General features: G+C 40.0%; 1 protein-coding gene across 3 annotated transcripts in view; it reads right to left on the reverse strand.

Annotated features, from left to right (window-relative positions):
• LOC114647350 (caprin-1-like) overlaps positions 1–12,776 on the reverse strand; it is an 84,476-nt gene that overhangs the window by 41,981 nt on the left and 29,719 nt on the right. For all 3 annotated transcript variants that reach the window (XM_028796051.2, XM_051923463.1, XM_051923462.1), the window contains exons 3-6: positions 11,917–11,979; positions 3,564–3,650; positions 3,193–3,428; positions 3,030–3,112 (exon numbers count right to left, since the gene is read on the reverse strand). In XM_028796051.2, the coding sequence (XP_028651884.1) occupies positions 3,030–3,112; positions 3,193–3,428; positions 3,564–3,650; positions 11,917–11,979 (469 nt within the window). The remainder of the gene's footprint in view (positions 1–3,029; positions 3,113–3,192; positions 3,429–3,563; positions 3,651–11,916; positions 11,980–12,776) is intronic.

The following is a 12,776-nucleotide window of genomic DNA, read 5'->3' on the forward strand; positions in this document are numbered from 1 at the left end:
GGAGAGATCTTAAAATGGCTGTGCACCGACGCTTCCCATCCAACCTGATGGAGCTTGAGAGGTGCTGCAAAGAGGAATGGGCGAAACTGGCCAAGGATAGGTGTGCCAAAGCTTGTGGCATCATATTCAAAAAGACTTGAGGCTGTAATTGCTGCCAAAGGTGCATCGACAAAGTATTGAGCAAAGGCTGTGAATACTTACAGTATGTACATGTGCTTTCTCAATTTTTTTATTTTTAATAAATTTGCAAAAACCTCAAGTAAGCTTTTTTCACGTTATCATTATGGGGTGTTGTGTGTAGAATTCTGTGGAAAAAAATGAATTTAATCCATTTTGGAATAAGGCTGTAATATAACAAAATGTGGAAAAAGTGATGCGCTGTGAATACTTTCCGGATGCACTGTATATACAGTAGACCCCGTGAAGTCGTGGTTCAGAGTTCGCAGCCTCAGTCATTCACGAACTTTTCCTTAGAACCTAACTAATAGTTTTTATTGGACACCACAAATATTCTCCACAAGTTTTATGCCTTTTTTCGTGACAATACCTTACTGTAGAGATAACAGGAAGCAGTTGTAGAGAAAACCGCGACTTGGGATGGTGAAAGTAGACAATAGAATTTGAAACTGCAACTCCCAGCAGTGGCTCGGATTGGTCTTCTGCTGAGGGTGCTGGGGCTGTTAAGGTCAAAGGATGTCAGCGGGGCTTTTAAAAACGGGGCCAGTGACCAAAAAAGTTTTTGTAATTTGTGTTTCAAGTTAGTATCAGCCTTCTGTTGGGTTACCTGTACTTGTTCATTTTATCGTAGATCGTTTCGTGGGTGTGGATTGTCTGCCTGTGTACATGAGGACTGTTAAGTGGATTCATAGCCATCCTGCAAAGAAAGGAGCGCTCCTGAACCCGTCCACCCGTCTTCACCATTTCAGGAACTACTGGTAGGACTATCTGTACATTCTCATTCAACGTGTGGATCTCTGGACTATTTCATCATTACATTTCATCCGTTGCTGTTTTTCATGATTTACTGTGTGTTTGTGCTTTGTTGTATTTAATGTGTAATCGCCGTAAGGGGAACAGGGGTGGTATCGTTGTTTTCTTATTTTAATTTGTTTTCATTACATTCTTTATTTGCTGTTTGATTACCGGTTTGCTTCGTTTTTCTCTCTGCGAGTGCGTGCATCAGGTCAAGGCTGGAATCTCCACCATAAAAATACAGAAATTACCATCTTCTCGCACTACACTTACTTAAAAGCCTGAACCATACCTGTCCTTTTTGGCCGATTGCTTTGTTTCTCTCTCCTCCCCCAGATGTTCTCTGCTACTGTTGGGGGTTGTGCTCCCCTATGATGTTTGTCTATTGTTTAATCGTTAACTAACTGCATGCTGAGCACCTTTTACTTCTGAGACATGTTTGTTTGAAGTGAAAATAGTTCCTGTCTCTACAATCTCCTGTGTTTGTGTGCCATTCTGTTCTAAGCTGCACTAAGACTAGCCTGCAAGCATCAGCGCTTACCTCTGTGTGCTTTCGTGCAGCCAGTTTAAGCGCAGTTGGCTCAGTGATTTACATCCATGGCGTCCATTGCACTTTGTACATATTGTTCCCGTAGGTGTTTTTTTTTTTTTTTTTTTTTTTTTTTAAACAGTTCATTAGCAGTGTGTAAAATGATCAGTATTGCAGTAATTGTGATGCTGTTTGCATGAAAAAAATGTGTTCCACTGAAATTTCACTTTTTCTTTGTTAATTGTGACTTTTACTTAAAGTGCAGCAAAAAAGTATTTGGCATCCAGGGATGCATTAACCCCCAAGTATGTGGCAGTTTAACAGTTAAAACCCCAAGATACCACTGAAACAAGCTGCACTGTCTAAGGCTTCTGGCAATTAAAACATGCTTGCATGAATTACAGTACATATAGCAGTAACATCAGTATTTTACATTCTAGTACTGCGGGAGACATTAGTACAGTACTGTACAGTATATGGTTTACCTTTACATTCTTAATTTTTAGGTAATGTATTAAGCGGAGCTTACAATTAAATTAAAAAAAGTGTTTTGGGGGTATATTTAGGGTTTGAACTATGAAAATAGGCTTTTTTTTTTTTTTTTTTTTTTTTAAACCACATCCAAAATTTGCAGTTTTTCACAATTTCCAGGTGCTCTAGGAACGTAACCCCCTCGAATTTTGGGGGTGTGCTGTGTATACACACACACAGGTGCAGGATAAATACGTTGAAGGTGGCAATTTAGACAAGCTAATCTTAAAAATCCTAGTTTTATATAAATTCTTAAAACATTGCAAGATGAAACTGAAGTGCATTTGCTGAAAGTGTGACTTGTTAAAGCAGGCTAAACTGCTACAAACTTCTAGATTTTCTCATTTATGTAGGCACAAGTGATTTTCTTCTGTGATTTCACAGTCTCAACCAAATAAACTGCATATTATTTAAACACTAAATGGGCAATTTGATTAAATAGGAATATTAAAACAAGGTTTAAACAAGTGACAGGATATAGAAAAAAAATTGCTTAGAAGAGTACAAAAGTCAGTCTAGTGATACTGCACTTAAAATTCTCCATTTACATATTGGATAAAATTTAACGAGCAAGTACCTTTGGAGCAAATGAAAACAATGTCAAAAAATATATTGAATGTTTCAAATCTGTTATGCCCATTGAAAAAGAAAAAAAAAAAAACAAAATAAAAAACCTGCAGACAAGAGGATGTGCAAGGCAGAAATCTGTGGCCGAAAGAACAGCTGCAAAACAGGACATCAGATTCAGTGTAGCCAGGAAACTGGCATGTAGCCAAGGTGTCAGTTCAGGCGGATCAGCTTTTATACAGAGTATTAAGTTTTCAGCACTAAGGCAGAACAGCAGTGAATTGCAAAGATTGTAAAAGGGAGGTTAGGCAAAACACTCACATACTTCACCACACTGTCATTCATAGTAGCAACAAATGGTTACATAAATGTAGTACACTATAGTTTTATGATGTTTAAAAATAAAATTCCAAACACCCATTATGCTTACATGTTGTTCCTACCACGGCTTTCTCTCTTGCCTCTAATAATTCCCACAGGTGAAGGGATGCTTGGTCGTATTGCTCCGTTAGCCTAAAATAAAAAAGTCTTATTTAAAACAAAACCAGAAGAGAACACAGACAACATGAAACTTTTATACAAACAATCTCAACCTTAAATTTTGGTCTCTCTCTGGCCTCACAAGCTTATAGAACTCATCAAGGGCTACAAGTTCTTCATCTGAGAGCTGAATGCCACTGGCCCCTTGCTTAAAGTCATTCCTCACAGTCTCTTCTCCAAGTTTCTCCAAAATGAATTGAACCTCCAGCACAGATTTCACACGCCGCTGTTCGGTTTCCTCACGTTGCAACTGTTCCCGACGTACTGCTTTCTTCACTGCTTTTTGGATCTACAAAGTTGTGATAAAATGAAACATACAACATGCACCATTAACAGTTAAATGCCTATCCATTCAGAGTGTCTAAAGTTGTTGTAACGTAGACATTAACAGATCCCAGTAGTAGTAGTATTGAGTTATACTCACATCTTGACTTAAGGCCAAAAAGCCCTTCTGCAGATCCCGTGCAAAATCCAGGTTATTTACCACTTCTTGGAACTTGGAAACTGCTTCCTAGAAACCGTAACATGCAAAAGGTCACCTAAACATATACAGCAACCTGCAGCAAACTTGTTACAGCCCAAAAAACCCTACACATATTAACTTCAATCTACTACTTGGGGGTTGGCCAATTTTGGAGGAAAGCTACAATTTTTTTAAGCCATTAAAAATTTGATTTTCAATGCAAAAGAAAGCAACACAGTAAACATTGAATTGGTTGGTTATGGTTTGCTACATGGGGAGGATGGAAAGACCTTACAACCCATCACCTACAGTTAGATACATCAAGATATTCAGATTGAAATTGAAGCTATAACATGAAAGCGAGATGAATGTACAGACTATATGTTTAATCTGCAAGTTTGGTTCACATCCAAACTTAATTGGAAGGTTTAGGTGTTGCAGCACTTCATGTCACATCTTTATCAAGCAACCAAAAGTAGACATTTCACAGACAAGCTGTTCCATAGACAGCTGTGGACGGGTCCCTCATTAACAATTGGCAGGTAAAGGTCTGCAGCAGATTCTAAGTGTGAAATTTGCATTTGAAAGATGTTGCTGTGAACTCTCCAAAATCTGTCAATACAAGTAAAGCAGGCCAGCATTAGGCTGAGAAAGCAATCCAACCCATTAGAGAGACAGCAGAAACATTAGGTGTGAGCAAATCAATAAATTGGTACATTCATAAAAACAAAAGGGAAAGACTGGTGAACTCCGCACCACCAAAAAAGACTTAGATGATGATAGACAATTGTGCTGGATGATCACAGAATTCTTTCCTTTTAAGGAGGACTAGCCGAGTCAAGAAAACTGAAGTTGGTGTGCCATTGTCAAGATCTATAATCAAGAGTAAACTTCATGACAGTAAATACAGAGGATTTACCACAAGGTGCAAACTACTAGTAAGCCTCAAATATTTTTGAGAGATGAACCCAAGATCAACATGTGCCAAAATGATGGCAAGGGAAGGAACAGCTAGCTCATGATCTGAAGCGGTTTCCACATATGTGAAACAAGCTGGAGGCAGTTTTATGGCTTGGGCACGTATGGGTGGGCAATGGAACAGGGTCACTCATGTTTAATTGATGACAGCTGCAAACAACAGGATGAATTCTGATGCATACAGCACTATACTATCTGCTCCAATTCAACCAAATGCTGTAAAAGTGACAGAGCAGAACTTCATACTAGAGATGGACAATGACCCAAAACATATTGCAAAAGCAACCAAAGCACCTTTCAAGGCAAAGTAGAGGAATATTCAATGGCCAAGTCAGTTACCTGACTTGAAACTGAAGACAAAGACCAATAAACAAGCAGCAGCTGAAGACGGCTGCAGTAAGTACCTGGCAGAGCATCAATGGGAAGCAAACCTAGCATTTGGCAATGTTCACAAGTTCCAGAACTCCAGCAGTAACCGACTGCAAAGGATTTTCAACCAAGTACAGAAAATTATATTTATGGTTGTTCATTCGTGTACTTTTTAGCCCCTGAAAAGGGGGGGGGTGTTAACTTATGTATATAAATGGCTGTAATTCCTTAACCGTTCATAAAACATTTCTTAAACCCCTTAAAATAAAGCTGATAGTCTATACTTAAAATCACATCTTGATTGCTATTCAATTCCACTGCAGTGGTATACTAAGCCAAAATTTGTGAAAATTGTCACTGGCCAAATTTAAATTTAGCGAAAGAAATTCAGTTGAAGTAATAAAGTAGCCTTTGCACTCTACTTTATCCTAAAAATGTGGCCAAGCAAACTACAACCTCTTAATGCTCAGGAAGCATTTCTATACTCTTACAGGAATATGATTTGCACTCTTTAACTAGAACAGATTAAATGGATGTGCTGAAAGCACATTGTTATAATGGGGTAAGGTCATTCAATGCTTGCACAATTTGCTGCCAAGACAATGTTTAAATCGCTTTTGTGATAAATGCCAGCAACACATCTGCCTAATATATAATAAAGTCAGGATATTAACCTTGTAATATAAATTTTACCCTAACACCCATTACCTATGTATTAGCTACCCCCACGCATTATATATTTAAAAACACACCACACACAGCCAAACCATTACTCTACTTATAAAGTCTTGTGTACCCATGACATCTAACGACAAAGGGCTGGGCTTTTACAGCACTCGATACACAGACTTGCCAGATATTCTCACTGCCTCTACATCCAGTCACTTTGGATGACTATAAAAGCCACTTAAAAACCACAGCTACACACTACTAATTCTGCACATACATTAAAACTTCCCTGAATGACTGATTACCCCAAATCTCTCACCTGAATAATAACTGCAACTATTTCACAAAAATAAGTATTTAGACTACAATCAACACCAGATCATACTAGTAAGTGTCACAACAATGAGCAAAAAGTACAAACTGAATAACAAGTAGTCACAGGTAACACCACCACAATAATGCCCCATGGGCCCCACTGGTAGCAAAAACTGTTCTGGGTTTTAAAGTTATAGTACCATCAGGCAGGTAACAAGGAAAGGCGTGCATACTAACAGTGGTAGAATGCTCTAGTATGAAAAGTTTATTGAAACAAATGCTTCCCCAAAGGAATACTCCACCCAAAAATACTCAAATCAGCTGAGCATTTGGGTAAGCATTTGGAAAAGTTCTCGTTATTTGTATTCAAACTTGCACCGGTGAAGCAGCTAGGTAAGCAGCAGTAGCTGACACCAGCATCTCTTAAATAAATAACCAGCAATAGTTATAAGTAACAAACAATTCCATGGAGGGGAGAGGGGAAAAAAAAAAAAAAAAAAGTCAGCAGCGGATTTCAAAGCAGCTATAGGAGTAGTAAAGAGAAGGTATCAGTGGCACGTAAGCAGGCAAGCTAGCTTTAAGATGTCGATTAGGCACAAGCAGCTATAGGAGCCGACAAAAACAGCAACAGGGGATGCACAAGCCAATGTGTTCCTTCGTGCCGATCCCAAGCCCGGATAAATGGGGAGGGTTACATCAGGAAGGGCATCCGGTTTAAAATTTTGCCAAATCAATATGCGAACAACAATTCAAATTTCCATACGGGATCGGTCAAGGCCTGGGTTAACAACGACCACCACCAGTACTGTTAGCCAACAGGGTGCTGGCAGAAACTGGGCTACTGTTGGCCGAAGAAGAAGAGGGGGGAGATGTGTCCGGAGGCATGAGGAGAGGAGGAAAGTAAAGAGTGGAACTGAGGGTAGGAACTTTGAATGTTGGAACAACTGAATGTTGGCAGTGTGACTGGTAAGGGGAGAGAGAGTTAGCAGATATGATGGAGAGAAGGAAGGTTGATATATTGCGCGTGCAAGAGACTAAATGGAACAGGAGTAAAGCCAGGTGGATCGGAGGTGGATTCAAATTGTTCTATCATGGTGTGGATAGGAGGAGAAATTGGGTAGGAGGTATTCTGAAGGAACAGTATGTCAAGAGTGACCTGGAGGTGAAGAGTGTGTCAGACAGTGATGATTATGAAGCTGGAAATTGGAGGTGTGATGATGAATGTTAGTGCATATGCACTGCAAGTTGGGTGTGCAATGGGTGAGAAATAAGATTTTTGGAGCGAGTTGGATGAAGTGATGAACAGTGTGCCCAAGGGACAGAAAGTGGTGATTGGAGCAGATTTCAATGGGCATGTTGGTGAAGGGAACAGTGGAGACAAGGAGGTGATGGGTAGATATGGTGTCAAGGAGAGGAATGAAGAAAGTCAGAGGATAGTGGATTTTGCCAAAAGGATGGACATGGCTGTGGTGAATACGTATTTTAAGAAGAGGGAGGTACATAGGGTTACGTACAAGAGTGGAGGAACAAGTATACAGGTAGATTACATCCTATACAGAAGAGTCAATCTGAAGGAGATTGAAGACTGCAAAGTAGTGGCAGGGGAAAGTGTAGGTAAGCAGCATAGGATGGTGGTCTGTAGGATGACATTGGAGATCAAGAAGAGGAAGAGAGTGAGGGCCAGGCCAAGAATCAAATGGTGGAAGTTGAAAAAGGAAGACTGCAAGGTTGAGTTAGGGAGGAGTGGAGACAAGCACTGGGTGGCAGTAAAGAGTTACCAGACAGCTGGGAAACTACAGCAGAAGTAGTGAGGGTGACAGCAAGAAGGGTGCTTGGCGTGACATCTGGACAGAGGAAGGAGGAAAAGGAAACCTGGTGGTGGAATGAGGAAATACAGGAGAGTATACAGAGGAAGAGGATGGCAAAGAAGAAGTGGGATAGTCAGGGAGATGCAGAAAGTAGACAAGAGTACAAGGAGATAAGGCACAAGGTGAAGAGAGAGGTGGCGAAGGCTAAAGAAAAGGAATATGATGAGTTGTATGAGAGGTTGGACACTAAGGAGGGAGAAAAGGACCAATGGGCTAGACAGAGGGACTGAGCTGGGAAAGATGTGCAGCAGGTTAGGGTGATAAAGATGGAAAATTACTCACAAGCAAGGAGCGTGTGTTGAGCAGATGGAAAGAGTACCTTGAGAGGCTGATGAATGAAAAGAATGAGAGAGAAAGAGATTGGATAATGTGGAGATAGTGAATCAGGAAGTGCAATGGATTAGCAAGGAGGAAGTAAGGACAGCTATCCGTTGGTCCAAATGACATACCTATGGAAGCATGGAGGTGTTTAGGAGAGATGGCAGTAGAGTTTTAAAACCAGATTGTTTAATGGAATCTTGGAAAGTGAGTGGATGCCGGAGGAGTGGAGAAGAAGTGTACTGGTGCAGATATTTAAGAATAAGGGGGATGTGCAGGACTGCAGTAACTACAGGGGAATAAAATTGATGAGCCACAGCATGAAGTTATGGGAAAGTAGTGGAAGCTAGGTTTAGAAGTGAGGTGATGATTAGTGAGCAGCAGTATGGTTTCATGCCAAGAAAGGGCTCTGAGCCCTTTCTTATTTTCAATGGTGATGGACAGGTTGACAGACGAGATTAGACACGAGTCCCCATGGACTATGATGTTTGCTGATGGCATTGTGTTCTGTAGTGATAGTAGGGAGCAGGTTGAGGAGACCCTTCAGGAGGTGGAGATATGCTCTAGAGGAGAGGAATGTAGGTCAGTAGGAACAAAACAGAATACATGTGTGTAAATGAGAGGGAGGTCAGTGGAATGGTGAGGATGAGGGCAGTAGAGTTAGCGAAGGTAGATGAGTTTAAATACTTGGGATCAACAGTACAGAGTAATGGGGATTGTGGAAGAGGTGAAAAAGAGTGTTGCAGGGTGGAAAGTGTGGAGAAGAGTGACAGGAGTAATTTGTGACAGACATCGGCAAGAGTGAATAGGAAGGTCTAGAGGATGGTAGGGAGACCAGCTATGTTATATGGGTTGGAGACGGTGGCACTGACCAGAAAGCAGGAGACAGAGCTGGAGGTGGCAGAGTTAAAGATGCTAATATTTGCACTGGGTGTGACAAGGATGGATAGGATTAGAAATGAGTACATTAGAGGGTCAGCTCAAGTTGGACCATTGGGAGACAAAGAGACAAGACTGCGTTGGTTTGGACATGTGCAGAGGAGAGATGCCGAGTATACTGGGAGAAGGATATCAAGGATAGAGCGGCCAAGCAAGAGGAAAAGAGGAAGGCCTAAGCAAAGGTTTATGGATGTGGTGAGAAAGAGGACATGCAGGTGATGGGTGTAACAGAACAAGATGCAAAGGACAGAAAGATATGGAAGAAGATGATCCGCTGTGGCAACCCCTAACAGGAGCATCGAAAGAAGAAGCAGCAGCTATAGGAGCAGACAAGACAGTAAAAAATTATCAGCGGATATTCAGAAAGTGAGCAGTTAAGAGGCCATAATACTAGGAAGGAATACAATATAATATGAAGTCTATAATACAAATTAAAGTAATATCAATATGAAGTAAAATGAAGGAATACAAACTGGATGAGTGGAGAGCTTTTAAGTAAGGAATACGAAGAGCAGACAAAGAAAAAGTAAAGTTAACCTCAAAGAAAAACAGCAAGCAATTGAGGGGGAGAATATTAAGCAGCATAAGGGGCCAAAAAGTATGAAATAACTATAGCTGTTCTTTCATATTTTTTGCCCAATTTTTAATTTTAAGTTAAATTTTAAAAAATTGAGCAGTTTTAGTAATCCAAAGTCAAATTTTAATAATGAGGCCAGTCCAATGCAAGTCCTATTGGATCTTGGACTTTCTTAGAGGAGCCAGTTTTCTATGAGAGCCACACCTGCAGGAAATGCCATCTGATCCAGCACCTCAAGCTCAGAGTCACTGGCTGCCATAGACACAAGTGGGTCACAGTCACAAGGTAAGGGGCACACACTGTCTGGGGGTATCAATCACAGAATTAGAAGTGTCAAACACAGTTTTCAGGTTCTTGTGGAGGTGGACGGAGTGTCTGATGATTCTGAGGTGGTAGGCAGACATGAGGAGCACCAACAGGCCACCTCAAAACCAGTTTCAAGAAAGATATAGCGATATTTGGGACTCAGTCATGATAGAGACTGAAGCACAAGACAGAGTCTTGATCAGTGTGTTGCCTTCCAGGAGCACAGGTGGGAGACCTCCCTTGAAGAGTTAATAGATCAACCCTCTCTCTGGCCAAGAGCCTAACTGTTATTGTCCATGTTTGAACAAACAACATATGTAAGGGGAGTCCATCAGTTCTGCTGTCCAAATATAGAGAGAGTTAGATGCCAGACTGAGGACCAGAACCAACATGGTAGACTTCTCCGAAGCTCTGTCTGTGCCACATACCAGTCCAGGCAAGCGAAGAGTTTAGAAAGGTTAATGGGCGGCTCAATTCTTGGTGTAGCATAGAAGGGTACAAGTTTATGGGACACTTGGACTCCTTTTGGAATAGATGGGACCTGTTCTGCCACGATGGGTTACATCTAAAATCGGAGCGGCAACAATGAGTAAGGGAGGCATACGAGTAGGTTCATCAAGGATTTAGGGTAGGCCAGGTTTAAAACTACACATAAAGGAATGAACAAAAAAAAAAAAAAAAAATGCAAATGTAAATTAACATTTAAAAGCAAAAGTAAAACACATTACAAAAATAGATTGCATTGATGCTAGAACTATCAAAATACAAATGTTTTAAGGATAGACAGAACAAAAAAGGAGGTTGGGTTGCGGTTTATGTCAAACAATTTACACACGATGAGCACCATCTTAGTGAGGACAAAGTGGCTTTGCCTGGAAAACACTGGGGCAAGAGGCCTTATTTTACAACTGTGTTATAGACTACCCAATGACGACAGTAATTTCAATGCAAATCTCTTTAGTAATATTCAAAAAGGCAAGGTTACATGGGAGACTAACTACCCATATATTAACTGGGATAACCTTGAAAATAGACCTCAAGTGCAAAACTTTAGAAGTAATCGGACTTTTTTCTCTACAAAAACTCAGTATGTTAAAGCCTTAACGCAAGATAGGTGGATTGGCAGATAATTTGGAATCCGTTGAATCATCACAGAGGGACTTGGACAGCATACAGGCTTGTGAAGATTGGTGGCAGATGAAATTTAATGTCAGTAAACGTAAAGTATTGCGCACAGGAACCACAATTGTGATGTTTGCACACAAAATGGGAGGTCTGAATCATCAAAAATATTCTTTATGAGAAGGATTTAGGAGTCATCGTGAACACAACTGCCAGACAGCATTCAGAAGCCATTAAGAAAGCTAACAATGTCAGGTTATATAGCACCCTGATGTGTGGAGTACAAGTCCAAGGAGGTTCTGCTGAAGCCTCATCTGAAGTACTGGGTGTAGTTTTAGCATCCAGGCTACAAAAATGACAAAGCAGCACTAGAAAATGTCCAGAGAAGAGCGACTAGGCTGAGTCCAGGGCTACAGTAGATGAATTATGAGGAAAGATTAACAGAGTGGAGCCTTTACAGGTTAAAACAAAAGGGAGATTAAGAAGATATAACTTAATTTTTTTAAATTATGAAGGGAATTAGGATTGATAACTCATTTTAAAGTCGCACTAAGAACATGGGCAGAGTGGGAAATTTGTTGATGGTAACTTTTACACAAACATCCCAGTAGTGTGGTAGACAGTAGGACTTTAGGGACTTTTGAAACTCTACCGTCTTTTTTTAGAAGTAGTAAGTGTATAGCTTTGTTAGGCTGAACGGCCTGCTATTGTCTAGACTGTTCTAATGTTCAAACTTTACCCACACACATCGTGCCTTATTTGTAATTATAAAGTGTACTTATCTGAATTAAGACAATTTGTCTACAGTAGATGGAGACGGACGATTTAATAAAATAAATAAAACCCCACTTACCAACTGGTCCTGATTAAGACGTTCACCTTTGTTCTTTTTGGCCTGGTAATCATCAAGCTTTCCCTGAAATAGAAGAAAAATAAATAAATAAATAAACAGAAGATCTCTAAAATATTCAAATATTCCATGTTTAAACTAAAATGCAAGTGCTCTAGCAACATCATTTCTTCAATGGTATATAGCAACAAACCACAGCAAATCACACCAAAAAGTATGGACTGAGTATGGAAGTCTATATAAGATGACAAACCCCAATCCAGAGCTTCCCATGTCTACAAAACACCTGTGTTGGCCTGGCCACTTCAGCTTTACCTATATTGTTTTGCATAGTGTGCAACTCCTTTACTGCTCCAGGTCTGCAAGACAAGTTTGAATTCCAAAATTCAAACATTCACATACTCTTAAAACAAACAACTTATAAATTAGGTTAACATAAAATTGAGTCAACTTCAGTAAGGACAGTGCTAACCAGGAGATATTCCTTGAATGACAGAAGTGAAAAGGAATGACCCATAGAGGGATGCCTTTACCTGCAACTCTAACCCAATTCTACTCGAACCTTAAGACTTAAATATTTGTTGCTGGGTATCTATGTAGATAAAAAGCTCTTTTTAAAAAAAAAAAAAAAAAAAAAATTGGAGGTCCAAAAGAAATTTCTGGCAACTATGTTGACTGGCAATAAAGTTTAACAGTTTTATACATTACGCATTAAAATGTATATGGCAAGTTGCCAGTGAAAACCAGAACAATGCAAATGCCAAGTCGTGTTACTCTGGGTAATATAAAAAAACTGTCCATGTGCTAGAAGTCATCTTAACCTGGTATTTTTGTATGGATGCATTTCATCCTGCTTGAATATT

Source organism: Erpetoichthys calabaricus, chromosome 2 (genome assembly GCF_900747795.2).
Source record: "Erpetoichthys calabaricus chromosome 2, fErpCal1.3, whole genome shotgun sequence".
In the NCBI taxonomy this organism is placed as follows: domain Eukaryota; kingdom Metazoa; phylum Chordata; class Cladistia; order Polypteriformes; family Polypteridae; genus Erpetoichthys; species Erpetoichthys calabaricus.